The 27,322-nt window shown below is 38.7% G+C and overlaps 1 protein-coding gene across 1 annotated transcript; it reads left to right on the forward strand.

Annotated features, from left to right (window-relative positions):
• Nucleotides 1–14,005: 14,005 nt before the first annotated feature.
• On the forward strand, nt 14,006–15,019 carry LOC101401963 (vomeronasal type-1 receptor 4-like). Its single transcript, XM_014794323.2, has one exon. It carries the CDS (start codon nt 14,084–14,086, stop codon nt 15,017–15,019), a length of 936 nt encoding a protein of 311 aa, XP_014649809.1. The 5' UTR covers nt 14,006–14,083.
• The last annotated feature ends 12,303 nt before the right edge of the window (nt 15,020–27,322 follow it).

The raw sequence follows: 27,322 nt of genomic DNA on the forward strand, positions 1-27,322 counted from the left end.
CCTTATCCAGCAAGCAAAGGAACCCATAGGCACAGAATCAGCCCCACCCTCCTCCACCTGCCTTGATTTGCCCCTCTCACACTAGTTCTTGCCCAGATGGCACCTACAGATGCCCCTCTGGAATCTGCTCTTGCAATTACAAACCCTGCATCACATCATGAGTTCCTCAGACCTTCGCTATTAGCAGCCCCCTGCCTCCTCACGTGGATCACACATTCTGGTTTCCTTCCTTCCTGACCATATTGCTAAATGCCTGGAACCCACAGTATTTGTGTGAGATGTGATGGTAGTGTGTAGGACTCAGGTGTGCTGTGCTGCTTTCTCTTCCTTGAGCTATTGAAAGAGGGTTCTGGGAAGAGAAGCCACAGTACCTCCAGGGACCATAATAAAAATAAAAATGTATGGCCCTTCCAAAAACCTGCTGAACCATAACTTCTTTGAGTCACATATCCCAAAGAATCTACTTCAACAGCATCCCCAGATGATTTGTATGCTCATTACAATTTGAGAAGTAATGTTTAACTAAATGGTCCTCAATACTGGTTTCCCATTTAGGATCACCTGGGGAGTTTCAAGAAACACCATGACTTATGTTCTCCCATCTCTCATTCTGTCAGTTGTTAAGCCTTCAGGACACATTTCTGAAAGTGGAACCTAAGATCCTGCCCATGATGGGGGATTAACAGAGGTCTACTCTGCAAGAGTTTTGTAGGGTTCTTTCGGTCCAGTGACTTCTCCAATGCTGTAGCAGGATTTGGGATGTTTCTAGGAGGGGAATGTCCCTGAAGACAGGGGAGGAGCAACTTGTGTTATGACCTTCCGAGCAGAGCTGTTTGTCCTTGACTCCCTCCTATGACAAAGGAGAAGGAAGGGCAATATTTTCTGCATTTCAAGGTCCTTCTACCTGTGGGTGTGGAGATTTCAAGGGAAAGTGTATTTGTTTGCTAGGGCTGCCATAACAAGGACTGTCAACTGAGGGTCTTAAACAACAGAAATTTGTTGTCTCACAGTTCTGGAGGCTAGAATCCCAGATCAAGGTGTCAGGAAGCCCATTCTCCCCCTGAAGGTCCTAAAGGAGAATTTGTTACAAGGCCACTCTCCCTCGCTTCTAATTCCTGAGCTTGTGGCGAGATAACTCTAACCTTCACATGGCATTCTCCCTGTGTGCATGTATGCCTCCAAATTTCTTTTCTTAAAGGATAAGAGTTATTTGGATTAGAGGCAGACCCTACTCCATTAGGATCTTGTTTTGACTAATTGTATCTGCAACGACATTCTTTTCAAAAAAGGACACATTCTGAAGTACTGAGGGTTAAGACTTCAACACATTAATTTTGAGGGAACACAATTAAACTCATAACAGAAGGGGTATGTTGGTGTCATAAAAAAAGGCATATTTGTAAAATGTGTTCTATTCATGATAATGAGAAAGAGGCCTAGAGAAGAGAAGAAAAGAGATGAGAAGGAAAATGTCATTCTCTGGCAAATATTGAGTCCCAGGTCATATGCTGTGTTCTCTCTTCCTCCTAAAATGCCACATTTTTATAACTTGAAAACCTTTCCTTCATCTCTTGAGATATTTAACTAAAGAACAGAATATGTTAGTTGTGTGTGTGTTTGTGTGTGCATAGCACAATTTCAGATATATTCTCAAACTGCATAAGAAGTAAGATAGAGCTCAGTGATGAAAATTGTCACATCTGGAGATCAAAATAGTATTGGTCATGGGTAATTCATGAAAACTTGACTTTATTTTGTGCTTTAAATATTTTACTCTTAAATTTTTCCCATGTATATTGCTTTAATTTTGCTGACATAATGAGTTACTACAATTTTAGAAGACTAACGCGGTAGCCATTTTATTTTGTTATATGTCTTAAATTGAAAATCTGAGGGACTTGGCTGAGTATTTTGATTAGGGTGTCAAAGACCTAAATCAGCCAACCTGGGCTCTATTCTCAAAAGTGTGAGGAAGAATCCATATCCAGGAGCTTACATTCTTGACAGAATTCATTTCCTTTTTACAATTTCCTCATGAGCCCATCTACATCCCATCTTCACAGCCAGCATGTTAAATCCCGCTCATATAATAAATCTCTGACCTCCTCTTGTACCCCATCTCTCTGCCTTCTCCTTCAGTTTGAAGGGCTCTTATAATACATTGGGTCCACCAGACAATCGAGGACAATCTGCCTATTTTAAGTTCAGCTGATTAGTAACCTTAATTTTAACTGCAAAATTCTTTTACCATGTAACATAACATAACCACCTAGGTTACGTTACACTCACAGTTGGAGATTGGCCTATAGTATGATGAGACCAGTAAATTTGTTTCATTAAAAAGTATTATTTTTAAAATATCAATATGTCTACAAAACTATTACTACAGAGTAGTACTCCTGTGATGATTTCTTATATGAAAGAAGTAAAGGGAAATATATGCTTATAAATTTTAGTTTTATTATTGTGTTTTATTTTTATGATAAAGCTTACAAATATAAGCTTTTAAGAGCAAATAAAGGTTAAAATAAAATGTTATATTTTAGAAATACTACAATAAAGAGGCATCTTCTAGGAGCAAGATTTTTGCCTCTGGGCTGAAATTAGAAACCATAGGAAAAGAAAACAATTATTGGAGAGATGTCTGCAATCTCCTGTTTATTGCGGCATTGTTTACAATAGCCAAAATATGGAAAAAACCTAAGTGCACGTCAATGGATGAATCGATAAAAAAGATGTGATATATGTGTACAATGGAATACTAGTCATTCGTGATAAAGAAGGAAATCCTGCCATTTGTGTCAGTGTGGATTGACCCTGAGGATTCTATGCTCAGTGAGATAAGTTAGACAGGGAAAGAAGAGAGTGTATGATCTCACTTATATGTGGAAACTAAAAAAGCCAAACTCATCAAATCAGAGAGTAAAACGGTGGTTACCAGGGCCAGGGGTGTGAGGGAATAGGAGAGATGTTGTATAAGGCTACAAAGTTGGAACTAGTAGACAAATAGGTCCTGGAGATCCAATGCATAGTAGAGTGAATATAGACAACAATGTTGTATTAGAGTCATCAAACTTACTAAGGGTCTAGATCTTAATTATTCCAACCACATAAGGAAATGACAATTAGGTGATGTGATAGAAGTGCTATTGCTACAATGTAATCATATTACAAGACATAAAAGAATCAAATCAACCTGATGTACACCTTGAATTTACACAATGTTATATTTCACTAAAAAATGAAAGCATACACGACTGTTGTGATTTGATCATAAATGAGGGAAGAGAGAAATGGAGAAATCACTCTGGGAATGGGAAATCTCCATTCTGTCCTCTGCTACCTCCATCACTCCTAGACCCATCCATCCTCTCACTCTACCTCTTTTTCCCCTGCTACATCCTTCATCTGTCCACCTGTGACCTGTAGACATCCACTAAAACTCCAACCACCATCTGACATCCATCCAACCCTTTTACCTTCAACATTGCACTCTCCATCTTCTTTTCATGACACTTTCCCTTCCAACCCTCTGTGACCACTATTCCAGGGCCCTCAGCCGAACCCTCTTCAGAGTTTGTCACCTCTGCAAAGTTCATTGACTATGTCCTCCTTCCTCTTGCCATTCTATCTACACCCAATTCCAATATCTCATCCCATGCCTTGCGACTTCTATGCCCCTGCACCGTCTTTTGCCCTAGCCCTTAACTCACAGGCATCATCAATGTCCCCAGGAACACAATCAACATTCTGCACCCATTACACCCAACCCTACCATCCCTAACCATTTCTCCCGAGCTGTTGGCTCACACATGCCACTGTCGTCCCCAGCTATCTCACAGACCTCTACCCATTTGGCCCTCCTGCCCAGGTTTTCCTCTAGTGCCATCTGCTTTTCCCAGACTCACTCAGACTTGGGCTGTTATATCTACCAAGATCTTCCTACACCACTGGAATTCACCTTCTCTCCACACCATGTTTTTTAAACCCACCTACCCCTGGCCTTTTCTCACTTTTGTCTATTAACTTCCCATCCCCATTAGCACTTTTGTTCCTGTAACTTTCTGCACCCATTATGTCCCCAGATCCCAATATCCCCTCTAAGATCACGTCCTTGCACACTTTGCACACTTACTTTCATCCCCAGCATTGCACTTTAATACTTAACCAACATAAAAAATCTTTTTGGGGGAGTGAAGTCAGCATCATGGCAGAGTGAGCTTTCCCGTGAACTCTTCCTCCAATAAGATACAACAAAAGGAACAGTCACAGACCAACAACGGAATCCCAGACAGTGAAAAGCAAGATTGGAAAGATCCACACTGCCAGACATCTGAGAGTGGAACGTGCTGGGCCCCCGGAGGAAGTGGGGAGAGGTAAGGAGAACTCCTTTCCCTCCCCATCAGATCAGCGATCCTGGTCCATGCAGCTCCCAGAGAGGGGGAGCCGCGGCCCTCTGTGGGGAAACCATAGCTCTTCAGGCTCTCTCAGCCAGTGTGACACTCCCACACAGAGGATTCAGAACTGCTAGGGGTACCATAAACATCTGAGCACCCCAGAGAGCAGATAACAGGGAGTGAATGAGAAGCCCCCACCCCCAGGGACCCAGAGGGCAAAAGAGAGCCCCCTCTCCATGCAAACAGGACCCTGCAGCTCAGCCGAGCAGACCAGACCAAGCGATCCGTGGTAGACAAGACCGAGCAATCAGATCCACGGATCCCAGCAGAAAAACCGCAGCAGAGCACAGGGGGCTTAGATTACAAAGCCCTTTACCACCACACAGTGGCAGCAGGTGGAAATTACAACCAGAGATTTCCAGGATGAGGAAAAACAAAGCCAACACAGGAACCACAATGCAAGGATATATGAAATCACCAGACCAGAAGGAAAATGACAAGCACCCAGAAACCAACCCTGAAGACACAGAAATCCATAATCTAAATGACAGAGATTTCAAAATAGCTATCATAAAAACACTCAATGAAATACGAGACAACACAGACAAACAATTCAATGAGATTAGGAGTTTCTTCACAAAAGAATTGAAATCATAAAGAAAAACCAATCAGTGCTGATGGAGATGAAGAACACAATGGAGGAGATAAAGGAGAATCTGGAATCTTTAAAGAACAGAGCTGACAATATGGAGGAAAGAATTAGCATTTTAGAGGATAGGAATACAGATATGCTCCAGATGGAAGAGGAGAGAGAACTAAGACTAAAAAGAAATGAAGAAAGACTCCGAGAAATATCCAACTCTATTAGGAAATGTAACATAAGAATTATAGGTATTCCTGAGGAACAAGAGAGGGAAAGAGGACCAGAGAACCTATTCTAGGAAATAATAGCTGAGAATTTCCCAAATCTGAGGAAGGAGCAGGAAATACCACTAAGCAAAGCCAACAGGTCACCTAAATATGTCAACAGACAAAGGCCATCTCCACAACACCTAGTGGTAAGGCTAGCCAGAGTCGATGACAAAGAAACAATATTAAGGGCAGCTAGACAAAAATGAAAAAAAACATACAAAGGAACTTCCATCAGGCTCTCAGCGGATTTCTCAACAGAAACTTCACAGGATAGGAGAGACTGGAATGATATATTCAAAATACTGAAAGACAAAAACTTTCAGCCAAGAATACTCTATCCAGCAAAAATATCCTTCAAATATGGTGGAGAAATAGTAACTCTCCTAGATAAACAAAAGCTAAGGGAGTTCATGGCCACGAGACCCACACTACAAGAAATACTCAAGAAGGTCCACAGCCCTGAAAAAAAGAAGAGAAAGGGATACAAAGCTTGGAGCAAGGAGAAAAATAGGTAGATAAACTCAGAAAAATAGTAGATCTTTACCGGAATAGGTTAGCAACCACTTAGATACTAAAATCAAAGATCAAAGGAAGGAATTCACCAAAAATAAATTTAACCTCATCACTGTAAACACACAGCCACAACACAAGATAGAATAAGGTATAATAAGAATGACTTAGAAGGGGAAGAGGAAAGTGATTGAATTGACTTAGTATAAGGAAATAGGAGGCCATCAGATAATGGACTATCTCATACACAAGATTTTTTACACAAACCTCAAAGTAACCACTAAACAAATAATCAAAAGAAAACCACATATGATAAACAAAGAGAAAAGTAGAAGAGTCATAAGACAGAACAACCAAACTGAATTGGCAGTCTGAAACAAATGGGACAAGAAACAAAGGAAATGCAAAAGAACCAGAAAATAAGTGACAAAACAGCAACACTAAGCCTCATATATCAATAATTACCCTAAATGTAAGTGGATTGAACTCTCCAATCAAAACGTACAGAGTGGCAGGATGGATTAAAAAGCAAGACCCAACAATATGCTGTCTTCAGGAAACACTTCTCAGCACTAAAGACAAGCACAGGCTCAGAGTGAAAGGATGGAAGACAATATTCCAAGCTAATGGCAAACAAAAGAAAGCAGGTGTTGCCATACACATATCAGAGAAAGTAGACTTCAAGATAAAACAGGTAAAGAAAGACAAAGAAGGGAAATATATAATGATAAAAGGGACACTCCACCAAGAAGACATATCACTTATAAATATATATGCACCCAACATAGGAGCACCAAGGTACATAAAGCAACTATTAACAAACCTAAAAGGAGACATTAACAACAACACAATAATAGTAGGGGATCTTAATACCCCACTTGCATCAATGGATAGATCATCCAGATAAAAAGTCAATAAAGAAATAGTAGACTTAAATGAAAAATTGGACGAGATGGACCTAGTAGACATATACAGAGCACTCCATCCAAAAACAGCTGAGTACACATCCTTCTCAAGCATGCATGGTACATTCTCTAGGATAGACCATATGTTGGGAAACAAAGCAAGCCTCAATAAATTTAAGAAGATTGAAATCATAACAAGCATCTTTTCAGACAATAATGCTATGAAACTGGAAATGAACCGTGAAATAAAACTGGGAAAGTGACAAAAATGTGGAGATTAAACCACATGCTACTGAACAACCAATGGATCATTGATGAAATTAAAGGAGAAATCAAAAACTATCTGGAAACAGATGAAAATGAAAATATGCCATACCAAACCATATAGGATGCAGCAAAAGTGGTCCTGAGAGGTAAACACATAGCAATACAAGCCCACCTTAACAAACAAGAAAAAGCCCAAATAAGCAACCTTAAATTATACCTAACAGAACTAGAAAAAGAAGAACAAACAAAGCCCAAAGTCAGCAGAAGGAGAGAAATAATAAAAATCAGAGCAGAAATAAATGAAATTGAGACCAAAAAAACAGTAGAAAGGATTCATGAAACAAAGAGTTAGTTCTTTGAGAAGATAAACAAAATCAACAAACCCTTAGCCAGGTTTACTAAGAAAAAAACAGAAAAGGCTCAAGAAAATAAAATTAGAAGTGAAAGAGGAGAAATTACAATGGATACCACGGAAATACAGAGGATTATAAGAGCGTACTATGAGAAAATATATGCCAAAAAATTGGACAATCTAGAAGAAATGGATAAATTCTTAGACTCATACAACCTCCCAAAATTGAACGAAGAAGAAATGGAGAATCCGAATAGACCAATCACAAGGAAAGAGCTTGAAATAGTAATCAAAAACCTCCTAAAAAATAAAAGTCCAGGACCAGATGGCTTCTCCAGTGAATTTTACCAAACATTCAAAGAAGATTTAATACCCATCCTTCTCAAACTATTCCAAAAAGTAGAGGAAGATGGAACACTTCCTAAATCATTCTAGGAGGCCAACATCACCCTGATACCAAAGCCAGACAAAGACAATAAAAATAAAGAAAATTACAGGCCAATATCGTTGAGGAATATAGATGCAAAAATCCTCAACAAAACATTGGCAAACCGAATACAGCAATACATTAAAAAGATCATACACCATGATCAAGTGGGATTTATACCAGGGATGCAGGGGTGGTTCAACATCTGCAAATCAATCAACGTGATATATCACATCAACAAAACAAAGAATAAAAACCACATGGTCATCTCAATAGACACAGAGAAGGCATTTGACAAGATACAACATCCATTTATGATAAAAACTCTCAAGAATGGGAATAGAAGGGAAGTACCTCAACATATTAAAGGCTATTTATGACAAACCCACAGCCAACATCATACTCAATGGGGAAAGACTGAAAGCCATTCCTCTGAGAACAGGAACGAGGAAGGGCTGCCCACTCTCACCACTCCTGTTCAACATAGTACTGGAGGTTTTGGCCAAAGCAATTAGGCAAGAAAGAGGAATAAAAGGAATCCAAATAGGCAATGAAGAAGTGAAACTCTCACTATTTGCAGATGACATGATTTTATATATAGAAAACCCTAAAGAATCCATTGGAAAACTATTAGAAATAATCAACAACTACAGCAAAGTTGCAGGGTACAAAATCAATCTACAAAAATCAGTTGCATTTCTGTATGCTAATAACGAACTAACAGAAAGGGAGCTCAAAAAGATAATACCATTTACGATTGCATCAAAAAGAATAAAATACTTAGGAATAAATCTTACCAAGGAGGTGAATGACCTATACAATGAGAACTACAAGACATTATTGAAAGAAATCGATGATGACATAAAGAAACGAAAAGATATCCCATGCACGCGGATCGGAAGAACAAAAATAGTTAAAATGTCTATATTAATTAAAGCAATCTACAGATTCAATGCAATCCCAATCAGAATCCCAATGACATTCTTCACAGAAATGGAAAAAAGAATACTAAAATTTTTATGGGCCAACAAAAGACCCCAAATAGCTAAAGCAATCCTAAGAAAAAAGAACAAAGCAGGAGGCATCACAATCCCTGACTTCAAAACATACTACAAAGCAATAGTAATCAAAACAGCATGGTACTGGTACAAAAACAGACACACAGATCAATGGAACAGAATTGGAAGCCCAGAAATAAAACCACACATATACGGACAGCTAATTTTCGACAAAGGTGCTAAGAACATACAATGGAGAAAGGAAAGTCTCTTCAATAAATGGTGTTGGGAAAACTGGACAGCCACACGCCAAAGAATGATAGTGGACCATCTACTATCGCCATTCACAAAAATTAACTCAAAATGAATCAAAGAACTGAAGGTGAGACCTGAAACTATAAAACTCATAGAAGAAAATATAAGCAACACACTATTTGACATTGATCATAAAGAAATCTTTTTGGATGACATGCCTACCCAGATTAGGGAAACTAAAGGAAAAATAAACAAGTGGGACTTTATCAGATTAAAGAGCTTGTATAAGACAAACGAAACCAGAATCAAGATGAACAGACAACCCACCAGCTGGGAGAGAATATTTGCAAAACATACATCTGACAAGGGGTTGATCTCCATAATATATAAAGAACTCACACAACTGAACAAGAAATAAACAAACAACCCGATCAAAAAATGGGCAGAGGAAACGAACAGACACTTCTCCAAAGAAGATATACAGATGGCCAATAGGCACATGAAAGATGTTCAACATCACTAATCATCAGGGAAATGCAAATCAAAACAACACTGATATCACCCCACACTCGTTAGAATGGCTATAATCACCAAGACAAAAAACAACAAATGTTGGAGAGGATGTGGAGAAACAGGAACCCTCATACACAGCTGGTGGGAAGGCAAACTGGTGCAGCCTCTATGGAAAATGGTATGGAGATTCCTCAAAGAATTAAAAATAGAGATGCCCTATGACCCAGCCATCCTACCACTGGGAATCTATCCAATGAACCTGAAATCAACAATCCAAAGAGGCTTATGCACCCTTATGTTCATTGCAACATTATTCACCATAGCCAAGAAGTGGAAGCAACCTAAGTGTCCCTCGACTGACGATTGGATTAAGAAAATGTGGTATATATATACAATGGAATACTACTCAGCCATAAAAAAAGACAAAATCGTCCCATTTGCAACAACATGGATGGGCCTGGAGGGTATTATGTTAAGTGAAGTAAGCCAGAAGGAGAAAGACAAACACTGTATGATCTCACTCATATGTGGAATATAAACCAACACATGGACAGAGAAAACTGTATTGCGGTTACCAGGGGCAATGGGGGTGGGGGCTGGGCACGAGGGGTGAAGGGAGTCATATATATGGTGATGGACAAAGAAAAATGTACAACCCCAAATTTCACAATGTTAAAAACTATTAAAACATCAATAAAAAAAAATCTTTTGCCTTTTCTCTCTCTGCCTGCTCTCTTCCCCTGCAGTCTCTATAACCCCATGGCCACAGGCTCTCTGCATTCCCATCTTATTCTCATGTCTCCTTTGTCTTGTGTCCTATTGTTCCTCCACTCTGCCACATACCCACACACTGTCACTCCCCCAAACACTCCAAGTTTCCCACCATGTCTCTTGACATAAGGAGGCAATGCTCAGAGCACATTCAAAGTGCTATGCATCATAATAAATATTAACCTTGTGATTGTTGCAGGTTTAGGAGGACTATAAAGTGTAGGAAGGCCCTTGTCTAAGGACACAACTATTCTTATAATATTATGTAACCGAGAGACACACATGCTTGGTGTCTGTGATTTTAAGAAAGAGTATAATGAAGAGTTTAGGTGAGCGTGTGTATTTATGAGTATTTATGTATGTGAGTGTGAGTTTTCATATGTTCAATCGGTGCATCAATTTTTGCAAGTATGCAATAGAAATTGTGTGAGCATATGACTGTATTTGTACAAGAATGTGAGTGTGTATATATATGCTTGAGTCTGTGAGTGAGTGTGCATGAATGTGTGTCTTTGCATTTGTGTGTGTGTGTGTGTGTGTGTGTGGGTGTATGTTCAGGATGGGTTGTCCACCATTATGGCTCTAATACCTGACTTGAGAATTGGGGGTGACAGCATAGTGAACTTGGATCGAAGAGTTGATTTATGTGTAGAAAAACCTAAAGAATTACCTTGAGCTCTTAATTTGTATTCACTTTTTTCTTGACTCCTCAGAAATATATTTCTTGATTAAAAAAGCAATCATAGCTCCTTACTAAAAATTTTGTAAAGAACTAAGTGCAGAGGACAGTGTTGACTATGTGATGGTCTTGAATAAAGTAAGTAGCATTGGCTTCTCTGTTAGTTACAAGAATGATAGAATCTATCATTTAAACCATCAGATCCCAGTGGTTTCTTTGCGAGGGACTGTTCTAGAGGCTTTTCTCTTTTTTCAGGTTGCCTTTTCATAGAGGTAACGTAAAGTCTAGCTTCCACCTGTCACAACACAAATGTCCTCTTTTACCCCTTTTGCTCCACCGGCACTCCAATTGCCTTCTGGTCACGGCCAATCTGTTTTCTGTATCTGTGTGTTTGCTGTTGTTGTTGTTTGCTTCCACCCAGGAGTGAAACCATACAGTATTTGTCTTTCTTCATCGGACATTTCACTAGCATAGTACCCTCAAGGTCCATGCATGTTGTCACAAATGGCAAGATGTCATCTTTTGTATGGCTGAGTAATATTCCATTGTGTGTGTGTATATTTCTCTCTGTATACTAAGTCTTCCTTATCCATTTGTCCTTTGATTGGCACTTAGGCTATTTCCAAGTCGTGGCTATTGTGAATAGTGCTGCAATGAACATAGGGGTGCATATATCTTTTTGAATTAGTGTTTTCCTGTTCCTTGGATAAATAACCTGAAGTGGAACAGCTGGATATTAGTCAGATTCTGCTTCCTATCACTAGTGAGGGTCAATAGTCACAAAAAGTACTTTCCCAGCAATTTACATATTAATTAATATTGAGTTGTGCCAACGAGGGCAAGGATATCTAAAGTAAATTACTGTCATCATGTTCTTTTTGTTCTTTGTATCTCTTTTTAAATTCTTCTCAGATATTTTGACTTATTCCATTTCTTTGCTCATAACTTAGTTGGTGGTGCAGCTCAATTGTATGATATAAGGAGAGAACTTACTTTGGGGTAGAACTGGGTGAAGTAGAACATCTACTGAGACACACATACTCACTGCCAGTCCCTCACATCTCAGACCAAAGTATTTCCTACTCTCCTGCATGGGATCCATTGTTTGCTCCACGGTTCATGGAAAAGTAAGAGTCTCTCGTACACACTCTAACAGTCTCTAAAGAAATGCTAGCTGGAGACTTGTAGTTGTTGTTGGTAATCAGCACCTGGGAAAAAAGTTTTCAAAAATATTCTCAGCTCCCAAGCTTGTTACTGCCAATGCTGCTACAGGTGAAATGATAATTGCAGTTCTGAGGGGAGGTGAGGTCACAGAATCACAAACATATCTCCAGGTCTAGCTACCCTCTCACACATGTACTGACTGCTTTGACCTTCACGCTGAGCCCACCACCCAGGCAGCAGGAAAGTCAGTGGGTTTTCTCTATGTTCATCTGAGAGATAGAACCTGTAAGGGAAGGTGTTGTATCAGGAGTCCAGGTAAGTGAACATATTGGACAAAAGGAGTCTTCTGTGTATGAACTTGGTCCAGTACCAAAGCCATGTAGGAAGGTTGAATAAATCCTGTGGCCTGAGCTGAGATAGTAAAGAGAGATGGGGTCCTAGACCTTCCACCAATCCCTGATGCTTCTTGATGTAATATAAAGTCATCCTCACTGATGGTGATTGTTGTGGTTTAATTAAGGAAATAATAAAATCTTATTTTTAATATACTTAAGGTCTGTATACTTAAGGGGTCAATCTGCTGTTTGGTGTAATTTACAGAAATCATAGACGTAATTGTTAGGTTTCTAGAGGTGCACTCATAATACCTCCATTCTTGTAATGAAGTGTAGGATGATGCTACAGGAATCATCTGATCCTGTGCAGAAACAAACCGTCTGATAGCTGTTGCTGGAATAGAAATGTTTTCTCTAACTCTAGGTGTATGAAGTGCTTAATAGAATTAATAATTGTGTCTCTATTGATTATGGAGAGACTTTTCCCCCTTCAAGTTAGGGAGGAGTATTTAAGAAAAAATATAACTTCATAAGTTTCAGGAAATCTTTTTAGGCTCAAATGTATTTTATAATATTTCTCCTGCTTTTAAGTATTATAATGCCAATCAAAAAATGTATTTCACTTATAGAAAACAAGTTCTTGCCTTAACAATGCATGTTGCATGTGTTTCTTGTATTTTAATATCTTTGACATGTCTTGCCTTACTGATAATAATTTTATTTACTCAAGTATTAGTAATTGGACATGTATGTCACCTAAAGTTAGTGATAATTGGTTTCTATCATACACTGTTCATCAGGCATCAGTGTTTCCTGTCTCATAGTTCCTATGATTCATACTATTGTACTTTTGTTCCTGGGATGAAAGCAAATGAGTCTTTCTGTTGCCAGCCTAATGTTGAGGCACTCCTGCATTCGTTAACCCCAACTTGTCCTGGGGCAGCTTCCTGCAGTTTTATACTGCAACCAGGGCATCTATATTTTATTAAGATCTCTAAAGTTTTATTCAAAGATTATATTTTCCTATAGAATAAGTTTTCATAAATAAGTGGAAATTCTTCATTACCAAATTTATGAAATAATATACCACCAATCTAAATTGAAATGACAGTGCTCAAAAACAAAACTGAATTTAGATCTGATTTATTTGAAGAATACTGCTAACTAGTATTTTATATATTATGGTTTAAATGCACTATCCATGTTACCAGCACAGTCAGGTTCAAATTCCTACTCTGTCCCTAACCTGTGAGTGAATTGAGAGGAAACTCTTATCCTCTCTGTGCCTGTGTTGTCCTCATCTTTATAAGGAATGTAAGTGTCGGCCTCATGAATTTCTGAGGGATAAAGAAGTTACCACATGTGTGGCCTTCATGGCAGTAATTCATACATTGCAAGTGATCTTTAATGGTTATACTTTCAAGTCTTGGAAAACTCTAAAGGACACAAAAACTTAAATAATTATTTCAAATTAGAAACTGTTAGTACGTTGAGAATATTGGATTTCAGTTAACGTGATACATGTGGCCCACTCCTCCTCTTCCCCTGCAGGATCCTCTAGCTCAGAAGACAAATATCAGTTATGGAGAACTGACAGGATGGCCACCAGGGACTTGGCAGTAGAAATGATCTTATTATTACAGACTATATTTGGATTTCTGGGGAATTTTTCTCTTCTTTACCATTATCTCCTCTGTTATTTCACTAGGTGTAGGCTAAGGTCCACAGATGTGATTGTCAAGAACCTGATTGTAGCCAACTTATTGGTCCTGTTCTCTAGCGGAATCCACTACACAATGTCTCATTTTGAGTGGCATCACTTCCTCAAAGATTTTGGATGCAGATTTTTCCCCTATGTTCGTGCAGTGGGCAGGGGTGTGTCCATTGGCACCACCTGCCTCTTGAGTGTTTTCCAGGCCATCATGATCAGCCCCAGGAACTCCAAATGGGCAGAGCTTAAAATGAAAGCTCTCAAATGCATTGTGCCTTCAATTTTCCTCTGCTGGATCCTGCAAATGCTGGTAAATGTCATTTATCCTACGTTTATGAGTTGGAACAACAAAAACATCACCAACAGAAAAACTTTCAGACACTGTTCTGCTGCTCGTCATGACAAAACCAGAGACTCTTTATATGCAGCATTGCTATCATTCCCTGATGTTTTCTGTTTGCTGCTGATGGTCTGGGCCAGTGTCTCCATGGTTTTAACCCTGCACAGGCACAAGCAGAGGGTCCAACACATTCATAGGACCAACATCTCCTCTAGATCCTCCCCTGAGTCAAGAGCTACCCAAACCATCCTTCTCCTGGTGAGCTCCTTTGTCTTTTTTTATATCATTTCATCCATCTTTCGAGTGTGTTTGTCTCTTTTTAAAAATCCTAATGGGTTTTTCTTGAACATCACTTTTGTAATCACTCTATGTTTCCCAACAGTCAGCCCCTTTCTGCTCAGGAGCCGTGACTCCAGTGTATCCAGACTCTGCTTGGTCTGCATAAGGAATACAAAACCCACTAATCTAATGAGGACTATGTGAATTGCATGTATTTGCGCAATGTTCATTTGGTAATTCACTCATTCTCCTCAGAGTCCTAAGTACAATAATGAACAGCTGATCAGAGAATGTAAGCAGAACATACAAAACATCTTCTTCAGAGTAACCAATAATTAAAATATTAATTGTAATGAAATAGTATATAATTATCATGTAAATACTTATGTGATTGAAGTTTTTCTAATTCTTGCAGTGGAGGAGTTCAGAATTCATTCTATAATAAACACCAGGTACTGAAACATTTGGATATTATGGAGAAGTCTTTGAGTGTGTAACTTAAATCTATCACAGAAAATTTCCAGACATGAACTAGGTGTAACATTTTTAGAAAAGGTAAGTGAAAATGGAATAGCATGTGGCAGGTCATCACTGAAACTGAAGGCAATAGTCCTGGAGAAAATTCAGTCAGTGACTAAAGTTTTGGGGAGCCAGTTATGAGTTTGTACCTTACACACTTTGAGAGGCAGTTGTCATTTATTTGAAATATGTTGTTATGAGGAAGGTTGATCATGTTTAAACATTTTCAGATAGAAATGGCCTGATTGATCTGGAGTGGTGCAAAGGAGAGCATAAAATTACATTTTACCTGATTTTTAAACAGCATCAGGTGAGTGTGACGATTTTGAAAGATATGAATTGCATAGAATTGGGATCTGTAGAAGGCAGATTTCTCTCTCTTTTGTAAAGTTGATTTGGGGATGTTGGCAAGGAAGACGTTTGGATGTATACATTCCTGTCTCGAAAGTGATGAAACTAGTTTGTGTTGAAGACTTCCATTAAATATGGAGCATGTAGGGAGAGCCATTTGAAAGGAAAGCCATCAATCCATTCTGTTTATGTAGAGTTTGTGGCTCCTTGATTTTCAAAGAGCAAAGTGGATATTTCCCTAACTTAAGAAGAGATTTTTTACGTAGTTTTCTCTCTATTTACATTCTGAAGCTGATGCAAAGTAATGAGTACTCAACAATTTGAAAAACAAAAGAATTATTTTGACCTAATGGATATATACCTCGAACCTTGTACCACAAAGATAAATGCATATTTTCAGTCATGTGAGACACTTAAATGTACCACAAATTAAATCAGAAAAAAAAGGAAGAGAAATATAGATATATATAGAAACACACATACCTGTAATTGTATGTATAAAAAAATATATATACACACATATCACACACATATGTGATATGTGTGTATATATGTATATGTACATATAAAGTCTATGATGTTTGTTGTCCATCAATTAATGTGTTAGAAGTCGTACATTATGAAAAATTTAAAATAGTAGTAATTACAATCATGACAAATCTTTGAGTGTATGTTATCTAATGTGTATATCGCCATGCTAGTTGTTTAATTGTTAAAATTTCATGAAGTCTCTTTCTCATTTTTCCAATTTAATCTTATCATTTGGCCATAACTCTTGAAAAACATCCAAGGAATGTAGTAAAAACTATTTCATTTTATAAGGTGTAATTAGTGTATTTAACTTTCATATAATAATTGATACGTTTGGATATCAGTCGAATTTATTTTCTTTTTTTATTTTTATTAACTTCTTTTCTATTATTTTTTAGTATACCTCTACATTATAATCAACCCTTTTCTTTGAAAGTTGTATACTCATTATTTTACCTAGAAATTTCAGCCTAAATTTACAAGTTAATCACAATGTCATTGTATTTAATACTATGAAACCCCACCTTTTCAATATAAGAACATTACAACACTAATATATTCACCATATCCTACCATTTTGATTGGTGATAGGTATTTTAAAAATTTCAAGACAGGTGTATAGCTCAATGAAAGTTCACAAAGTGAACACATTTCTGTACTCAGTACCTAGATCAATCAAGAGAATATTGTCAGACCCCCAGGAGGCCCTGTGCTCCCACCCAGTCGCTGAGGCTCAGGGTAACCACTGCTCTGACGTGTAACAGCACAGGTCACTTTATCCTTTTTAACCTTTTATAGAAATGAAATCATAGAACATTACCCCTTCTGTATTTGGCTTTTGTCATTCCTTATGTTGGTCGTGAATTTATTGCTGCAGGTTGACATGGATCATTCATTCACATTGCTGTATAAGATTCAACTGTATGAATATAAAACAATTAATGTAATCATTCCACTGTTACTAGGCATGTGGGTGGTTTTCACTTTGAGACTGTTAGGCATAGTGATGATATGTATATTTAGGACACATTTTGATGACACGTATACCGATTTCTATGGGCTACATAAGTAATAGCAGAATTGTTGGGTGACAGGTTTACATCTCTTTAGTTTTAGGAGATAGTGCCAAAGAGGTTTGGAAAATGTTTGTACCAAGTTCCACACCCACCAGCAATCTGGGAGATTCTTGGTTTGTCCACATCCTCGTCAACACTTTTAAACTCTTTTTCATCTTTATTTTAGATTTCTGATTGGTGTGTGGTGGTACAAAACAGTGATTTTAGCCACATTTCCTTGATTATTATGGAAGATGAGCATATTTTCACATATTTATTAGACATTGAGAAACCTCTTTTTGAAGAATGTGTTAATTTATTTTGTCCATTTTTTCTATTGTGTTAATTTTTCTTATTTATTTGTAGCAGTTCTATATATTAGCTGGACATGTTTCTTTTCTTGATTCTCTCTGTTTCTCTCATGGTCTCTCTGTCTCTTTGTCTCTGTCTCTGTGTGGATGTATGTGTATGTGTCTTTAGATGAAAAGAAAGTCTTACTTTAACATATCTTCATATTTCCTCTTCTACAGATAAAGATTATTATTTTGTTTAAGAAATATTTTCCTATTCTAAGACTAGAAAGATGTCTTTTGTCTCACTTTATAAATGTTATATAGCTTTAAAATATAGATCAGCAATGCATCCAGAATAAAATATTGTATGTGTGGATAGCGAATTATATTTTTTTCTGATAAGCTAACCAATGTTAACTCATTCAGAATGTTATTATTTTTCTCATATTTTTCAGATATTATTCTTTATTTTCATTTGTTCTCACCTCTCATTGCTCAACTAGGTTAATATCACCTCTTTCCGGGATCTGTCTTTCCTGCGAAGAGTCCTGGTAAATCTGTGTCTCTTCCTGCCTCCTTCAATCTTTAACGACCCCAGAGCACCACACAACCAAGGTTAGTCTTGGTATCAAAAAACTTCAATGAATTTTTTAACTCATTTGTTCCCAAATTTTTTTAATTTTGAAATTTGGGAAGGTGCACCCTCTCAGGACACAATTTTACATGAACTTTCAAATGTTTTTCACATCTCGTATCAGTTTTTGTTTTGGACTATCTTGCAAGGATTTTTGTATAATAGCCTTGGAAGATGGCAGGAGTGTCTTCGTTGGGGGCAAGGGCACATTAATTACCTGTCCAATATACTAAAGATAATGCCTTCCTCTGAGGGAAATGTTGGGCAGATGTACTTCTAACCCACATTAAAAGATTTGCGTTTCTCAAGCTTAATGTTCTCCAGCTGTGACACACACCTACTCTGTGTGCAGCATCCACGTGGACCTCTTTGTGTGGAACCCGTGGGGCTTGTGGGAGCAACGGGAACAGATGTGAACAGGAAGCTTTTGCTGCCTGTTGTGCCACGAATAAAAATGTCTTTTGTCTCTGTCCCAGGAGTTCCATGTCTTGTGCCATCATCCATGAAAATGGCACGCTAATTTGTTGGATTTCAAGTGGGGTAAAATCTTATATGCTTCTCATTTCTTGGAAGTCTTGACAAGGAGGATGGGATAGTGATTGAGCTCTACAAAGGATAGCCTTTGTGCGTTGTCATAGTATCGGAGGGATGCTAACTTGTTGAGCCGATCTCAGTCTGCTTGGGCTGCTATAACAAAGTCCCACAGGCTGGGCAGTTTATAAACAACAATTTATACTCCCAGTTCTGGAGGCTGGAAGTCTGAGATCAGGCTGCCAGAATGGTCAGGTGAGGGCCCTCTTCTCGGTTGCAGACTTCTTGCTCTATCTTCACAAGGCAGATAGTGACAACGGAGCTCTCACAGACTTCTTTTAAAAGGCCTCAATCTCCTTTATGAGGGCTCAGCCCTCATGACCTAATCAACTCCCAAAGGCCCACCTCCTAGTACCATCACCTTGGGGGTTAGGTTTCAATATATGAGTATTGTGGGAACAAACAGTCCATACCAGGACCTTTTGGAAAATGTCAACTTCCTGTTGTTGTTTCTACATCATGATATAATAGGAATTGTTGTGTTATATGCTTGTGTTTCACCATCCCACGCGTGCAAGAGGGGATTGTCCCAATCACAGTGAGGTGCATATAGAGTAGTTTTAGTGAGACAAACTACCCCATCAGGTGGGTAAGCATTAAGATCAAGTGCCATTAACCTGTGATGTACAAAGTTTTCATGAAATAAGTATGGTCTGTTTGTTGGCAAGTTAGATGCCTCATCTCTGTAGCAGTTTCTAAGGTGTCACCACCTCTGCCAGTAGGGGTGGCTGAAAAAACCTGACCAAATTCAGAGTCCTGTTTTCCAATGAAAGTTTATTGGGCTCCTATGGGCAGATTTACAATCTTCAACCCTTCCAACAGTGAAGGAAAAACTCTTTTCTCTTTGGGTCCTCATCATCTAAAAGGAGGTCCAGATCTTACTACATTCCTAGGGTCTGGGAGATGGCACGAGTCTCTGTGAGTGACGATTTTGTCATTTAGAGTTTCTGGCAAAGGGAGGCAGTGTCTGCCTATAAGCCCTCATTGGTGTATGAACTTGGGGCCACCCTAACACAACTATCAGGTACACTCTTTGGATAGCAGTATTTAGCTTGCTGTTGAGCTCCCCTCAAAAGTGAGGCCTGGTCTTAGAAAACTTGTGACTCTCTGGGTTGATATTTTGATTTAGGGATGAGTCAACTTGGACCCTAGTATTACCAAGGTAGGAAGGGCCCCAAAATGCCTGAGTCTCCTGAAAAGTGTGCAGTCAAGAATGAAGGCAGACTGACATCTCAGCTTTACAAGAATATGTTGTCAGTTTGGCAGAAATGTTGAGTTCCCTCCTGCAGCCAAAGCCACTGGCACTACAAGCCCTCAACCCTGTGAGATTCCCCTAAATGCATGGTTCACTGGTAGTTTAGGTAAGCTGAAACCTAATGGTGTCCGCTGGGCCACTGTGGTTATTTAGCCTCAGTGCCAACTCTGCAGAACCAAAGTCAGATTCAATTGTTCCCTTCATTGGTCAGATTGCAGATACCTGGACTACTATCAGCAGTGTAGCTGTTTTGTTATGGAAAACTATGGACTCTCAGATAAAGGACACTCCTCTCTTGGGGTGTGAACTATGGAAATGAATTGTAGTCTGAAATAATTGTCGGGGTCGCTCATTTAGATGTCCAAGGTAAAGGCCTGTTCTTTGAAGAGACTGATCAGAATGAAGATGCAGATTGAGCCTATTTCAGCCTATTTCATGCAGGTTACCTCTGCATGGCACACTTGTGACTCCTGGTGAAAGTTGACCCTCTGACTCATGACCTGTTTTCGTGACCACTGACTCCCCTCTCAGACTAACATAATGACTTACCACTGCTAACACCTCCAATACACCCGTCAGCTGACACCAGCAACACCACTGTGGCTCTTGAAGATAATGTGTGTTGTGTTTTAAACTTTCTGGACCATTTGCACTCTGAGCATATGTGCATTTTATTGTAAAAAGCATCCAAAAAATGAGCCAGTAGTCTGATGCTACCTCCCTAACATCCATGTACGTTGATTAGAAACTTTGGTGATTAAGTGTGTCTTTCCATAGAAGTGCTTTGTCTCCTCTCAGCTTCTTCTAGGATGATTAAAATAAAGAACAGGGAGATTTTATAATATATTTTCAAAATCCAAGTTCAGCACTGATCTATTCTTGGGAAAACATGTCTTTCTTTCTCCTAACGGTAACCACAGACCATCCTGATTTGTTCCTGTTCTGAGAGGCATCCCAAATAAAGAAGCCTATGAGGGCCGGCTCCGTGGCTTAGCGGTTAAGTGCGCGCACTCTGATGCTGGCGGCCTGGGTTCGGATCCCGGGAGCGCCCCGAGGCACCACTTCTCCGTCCAACGTGAGGCCGAGTCCCACGTACAGCAACTAAAAGGATGTGAACCTATGACATACAACTGTCTGCTGGGGCTTTGGGGGGAAAAAAACTGAATAAATAAAATCTTTAAAAAAAAAAAAAAAAAAGAAGCCTATGAGATTCACTCAATTACTTATTGAGAATTATTATTCTGGTTAAGTGTTGTTTTACATAAACTTTATTTCAGAACTGCTTTAGATTTACAAAAATTTCAAAGATTATACAGAGTTGCTATATATCCCACAGTCAATTTCAGGATGATTATCTTATATTAGTATGTACATTTGTTATAATTAATGAACCAATATTTACACATTTTTGTTAACTAAACTCAATACTTTATTCAGATTTTCTTAGTTTTAACATAATCTCCTTTTCCTTTTCCAAGAACCCATCCAGATACCAAATCACATTTAGTAATCACATCTACTTAGGCTCTTCTTTGCTGATACAATTTGTCAGACTTCCTCACTTTTGATGATCTTGACAGTTTTGAGGAGTACTAGCCAGGTATTTTGTTGAATGTCCCTCAATGGGGATTAATGTGATATGTTTCTCATGATTATACTGAGGTTCTGTGTTTGGGGGAGGAAGCCTGCAGGGGTCTGAATTGCCATTTTCATTACATCATATCAAGAGTACATACAACCAACATGATTTGTCACTGTTGATGTTAACCTATATCCCCAGATGAGGCAGTGTGGGTCAGGTTCCCTCACTGAAAGTGACTGTTGTCCCCTTTCATACTGTACCCTTTGAAACGAAGTCACTATGCACAGCAAACTCTTCTGAGCGGGATGTTATGTTCCACCTCCTTAAAGATAAAGTTTCTACAAAAATTATGTTGAATTCTTCTAAAAAGAAGATCTTTCTGTTTTCTCTCAATTTATTATTTATCCAATCATTTACATCAATTTAGAATCATGCACATTTGATCATACTTTCGGTTATATTCCAAAACTGCTTTTCCTTTTTTTTTTTTAATCAAATTGTTCCAACTTGACCAATGGGAGCTCTTTCAGGTGACTCTTGTGTCCCTTTGACATAGCCCATAAATATGTTTTTAAAAAAAATTTTTAGCATTTCCTTGCTTTATACTACTACATGATTCTCAAGGCTTATTTTATATATATCGTGTCCTAGTCCTAGATTCAGCCATTTGTCTGTGGAATCCCGGTTTCTGTTCTTGGACAATGGTGTTACAAACCAAGGTATGGACAGTAGGTGTTCTCATTGCTACTTGGGTGTCATTTTTTCCATGCCCTCTCAGCTCAAAGATCAGGAATACATATATGTGTATACTACATCATTCATATGTGCATATCTATAAATTTGTCTATATGTAATCATCTGTCTATATTAAGCTAACATAAGTTCATACTGATGTCTCTGACTCTAATCCATTACACAGGGATCATTCTAGCTTCATGCCTTAGCTCATCTGTAACCTTTCTCTCCAAGAATGAGAAACCTGTATCTCGCCAACTGCCCATGTGATTCAAACACAACTCTGGTTAGGTTTTGTATAAACACATTTGTTTCTTGCACCTGGTTCTTCCAGACACAAATGTCTAAGTTAAATTATGGGATGACAGCCACAAGGGTGAAATTACGGGTGTTGGAATTGGACATTCTGATTACGTGGAGGTAGAGGAAGAGGAAAAACTGGATACCTGGGATGGAACATGTTAGCAGGCAGGAGGTCCGGGGATGGGAGTACTAATGAGCTTTGTCTTTCAAAAGCCTCTCATGTCAATTAGGCTCCAGGGAGTGCAGAAGGGGGTCCTACCCTAGTGGGCCCAGAGGACAGACCCTCCAGCAAAAGAGGATAATTCTTGAGCTGTAAAGTCTAATGGAATTTTCCGTCCTAGGTTTTTTACTTGCCTAGGACAGATGACTCTTTTTTTCTTTCCAATTTCTCCCTTTGGGAGTGGGTTTGTCTACCCTATGCCTGTCCGACCATTGTATTTTGGAAGCAGGTAACTTGTCTGCTTTCACAAGTTTGCAGCTGGAGAGGACTTTTTCTCAGGAAGAATCATATCTGGAGTCTCAACCAGGCTTGACTTAGCTGAGATTTAGATGAGATTTTGGACTTAGACTTGATGCTAGAATGGGTTGTGGATTTTGAGCTGTTGGAATGGAGGGTGAATATATTTTGCATGTGAGAAGGACTTGAATTTGGGGGCTCCAGAGGGCTGAGTGTTATGGGCTGGATTGTGTCATTCCAAATTGATAGGTTGAAGCCCTAAGATGCAGTATTTCAGGTGAGTATAATTAGCGATAGGGCCATTAAGGAGGTGACCAAGATAAAATAAGGCCATAGGGTAGGCCCTGATTGATTCTGGCTGGTAGAAAGAGGAAATCTGGACACACAGAGATGCATCAGACCTATGAGCATACAGAAAAAAGACCATGTGAAGACACACTGAGAAGGTGGCCATCTATAAGCCAAGGAGGAGACTTCACAAGAAACCAAGCCTACTGACACCTTGATCTTGGACTTCTAGCCTCTACAACTGTGAAAAAATAAATGTCTGTTGTGTAAGCCACCCAGGCTGCTGTGTTTTGTTATTGCAGCTCAAGAAAACTAATAAAAAATGTAAAGGTCTGCCTGTTTAATTCTGGGACCCCCAAGGGTTACCTCTGTTCTCTCCTTTCTAGGGGCTCTCCGGTCCCCAGTCTATGAGGATGTCAGCTTTTGGAGTCTACCCTCTCAGATAGCAGAGCCCTCAGAAGGAGGTCATAGGAAGGAAGCAGAACTTGGAGCAATTCTCCCATTCTATGGCCCGCTGATCCAGCAAAGTTGAAGGATAGCAAAGTCATCAGAGGGTTTTCTGAACTAGGGGAACCTTGAGATATAGTGGAAGGGTGATGGTTCATTTTTGGAAGCAGAACATTCTAGTCCTGTCTTTGGACACATTGATTACTTCCCTAATTCTCATAATCTTCTGGTAAGATAGCAAATTGCCAGCATTCATCACAGGGATATTTGAGTCCGACAGATGATTCTGCCTGTGAAAGCATTTGGTAAATATAAAGCACTGAACATATGTGAGCCTTCATATTATACTCATAGAACTTTTGACCTTGTATCCTAAATACTGATGTTCACAGAATCTAACACAGACTCTACTCAAAAAGGGCATTCTTCTAAGATTCCTATAAAATCCTTTTTTCCCTCATTTTACCACATCTATCTACATCAGTCTTCTATTTCTCATCTTGGAGAGTGAGTCAGATAAAAGCTGAGGTACAATTGGAACTTCTTTCTCTTTTAAGAGAAAGGAGAAGAAGAAATCTCTGGCCCTCAGAGGTGGTTTTTGGAAGCTAGGTATAGCACTCATCACTGTCCTTTGCACGAGGTAGGAGGAAGCCCTGTATTCACTACAATGTCTATCCATGAACATTGTCTGGGCTGGAATGACTCTTTGAGCTGACTCTCCTCCTATATTTGCAGTCCATGCCAAAACCACAGTTTCTTCTGTAGAATTGGAACAATGACTGTCTTGCTCTCCTGAGTTCCAGAGTCTCTACTGTTCATGAAGAAAGCTCTGATTTCTTGTGGATTTGGACTTTGTCAGAGGCTGACTCTTAGTTGGCTTTTGCAAAGGAATTTCCAGTTATTTGCTTTCTGGGGTGAACACACCAAATCATATGTCTCAACTTATTTTTGAGTCCAACTTTTGGCAGATCTTGCCCTTTCTGTGGCAGGAATGGGTTGTCTTGCTCATGAAGTTTTTAACTACACTTTTGTCTAGGCCAAGGCGACTCTTCACTTTCGAAGGGGAGGTCCCTGTTCCACATTCCCTCCTGAATGCTTTCCTGATTTCAGTCTCGTAGGAGCATCTCTCTCTTCAGTTGAGGCTAAATTCTTATCCTGGAACCTTAATTCTTATCCTTTGGAACCTGTAGCTTTGATATACAGGGATCCCAATACAACCAGCTGCATCCTCTATCCTCCACATGGACATACAGTACCTAAGAAGCTGCCACATTTCTACCAAGCACAGTCTGACAATGAGGCAGTAAGACACTAAATGTCAAGGGATCTGAAGCAAGTTCATTGTAGTGTGATAGATTTGAAGCCAGGTCTGGTTTCTATTCAGTTTTAATTTAAATTCACTGATAGGATGGTTTTTAAAGAATGAGTTCCCTCATATATTTGCATCCAGCATTTATGGTGGAGAGGATGTGGCATGGTTCCTGGAACTCTTAGATGACCCAGACACCCTTTAACTTGTGAAGATTCTCCAACTCACTAGTCTGCAGAACTCATCATGATGTTGGTTGAGGACCAAGGGACTTTTCAGGCTTAACTTTCTCCATAGATCTCCAAAATCCTTGTTACCTTTCTCATCACTATTCCTTGGCTGGAGTCTCTTATTTTCCCCTACAGTAAACTAATCTGACCACTGACCCCCAAATTGACACTTTCTATATTTTCCAAGGCTCTTTTTTGGGAAATCCTCTATGAAAAACAATCCAGAACAAAAGTTTTCCATGATTCTTCCCAATCAGACTGTCACATATGTGAAAAACATATGGAGAAGTCTTCCAACGATATTGAACACTCATTTTTTTGAGTGTATTTACTTCTGGAAAATTGTCCTATGAGTACACCACTTGGTCAACCACTCTGATTAATGGATAGAAGCTAAGACCAAGTTCATTCAATTTGCCTCAAGTAGTATTTGATGAAGACTACTGTCATCAGGATACTATGCATTACAATGAGTCAAAGCTGCTTTATTCACCTCCACTATGTCCATGTAGTTCCCATACTCAAGCAGGTGAAGAAACCCCAGTACCTACTAGGATCAACCTTAGAAATATATGCAACTTCTCATTAAGCTCCTGTGTTGATATTTTCAGCACATCGAGTAAACAGACAACTGAACATTGTCAAAAACATACAATATATGTATTTATGATAAGATTAGGGGGATTTATGTTCCTTATCCAGGCAAAGGAGAAACAAGAAAAAGTAGAGTCATGAGCAGAAAGGGGCTAACAGTTGGAAAACACACTGAAATTAGAGCTGAGATGTTCACTAACTGCCAATTGAGACTGTATAAAAAGAGCAATACAAATGTGAAAGAAGTTGCAAACGCTGTAAAAAGGTACATAGATGCTTGCAGGAGAAAGGATGCTTTGGGTGGCTGTGTTCTCATCAAAGGATCTAGGGGAAACATTAAAAATGTGAATGTGTTGGACTTGATGCTTTTGCCTGCACAGGGTGAAAACCGTGGAGCCACTGGTCCAGATTATCATCACAGAAAATGAAACTTCAAGGAGTATTAATAATGCTACAACATTTTTAGAATAAACTGAAATTTGCTAGTGACATTGAAAACAGATAAACCTTAATAACTACCCACATCATACAACAAATCAATTCTGAATGGATTGCTGATCTAAAATTTATAGGTAAATAATGATGTTTTTAGAAAAACAAGAAGGTAATATTTCTGTGACCTTAGAATAAGAAAATATTTAACAGCACAAAAATATGAACATTTATGTGATATGAAAAATTAAATTATATTAAAGTTAAGAAATGATTCTCACCAAAAGTCACACATACAGACAAACACACAGAATGAGAGAGGGAGGTGAGTCGTATACAACACAAAGAACTCTTACAAACCATCCAATTGAAAAAAAACGAAAAAACTTCTCAACAGAAACTTCAAAAAAGGGGTTATTCAATGGATAACAGGTGTGTAAATAATGTTCAATATCCATAGTAATCAGGAAAATTGAAATTAAGCCATTACGTGGGAGCATCTTACCATAACCAGAAAGCTAAAATGAAGTGACAGAAAATACCAAGTTTGAGCAAGCATATGGATAAACCAAGATTCTTATACACTGCTGGTAGTTGTTAAAATCGATACAAACATTTTGGAAAACTGTGTGGCAGTATCTACTTTACCTGACTAGATGTAATCCTATGTTCCAGCAAAAACACGCCTATGAATATACTCAACAGAAATCTGTACTTTTATCACCCAAAGACTAGTTGCAACATTTATATGTCAGAATTACACATTGCTTATAATAGCCCCAAACTCAAAACTACCTACTTGTCCATTAACAGTAGAATCAATCCAATAATTGCTTGATATTCATACAATGGCATCCTATACAGCAATGCTAATGAATGCCAACAGAAGTATGCCACAATA

This window comes from Ceratotherium simum, chromosome 33, assembly GCF_057802395.1.
Source record: "Ceratotherium simum simum isolate JZ-2026a chromosome 33, ASM5780239v1, whole genome shotgun sequence".
Lineage (NCBI taxonomy): Eukaryota > Metazoa > Chordata > Mammalia > Perissodactyla > Rhinocerotidae > Ceratotherium > Ceratotherium simum.

Excerpts from the sequence above, each read along its gene's own strand:
- LOC101401963 (XM_014794323.2), top strand. The coding sequence starts at position 14,084 with ATGGCCACCAGGGACTTGGCAGTAGAAATGATCTTATTATTACAGACT.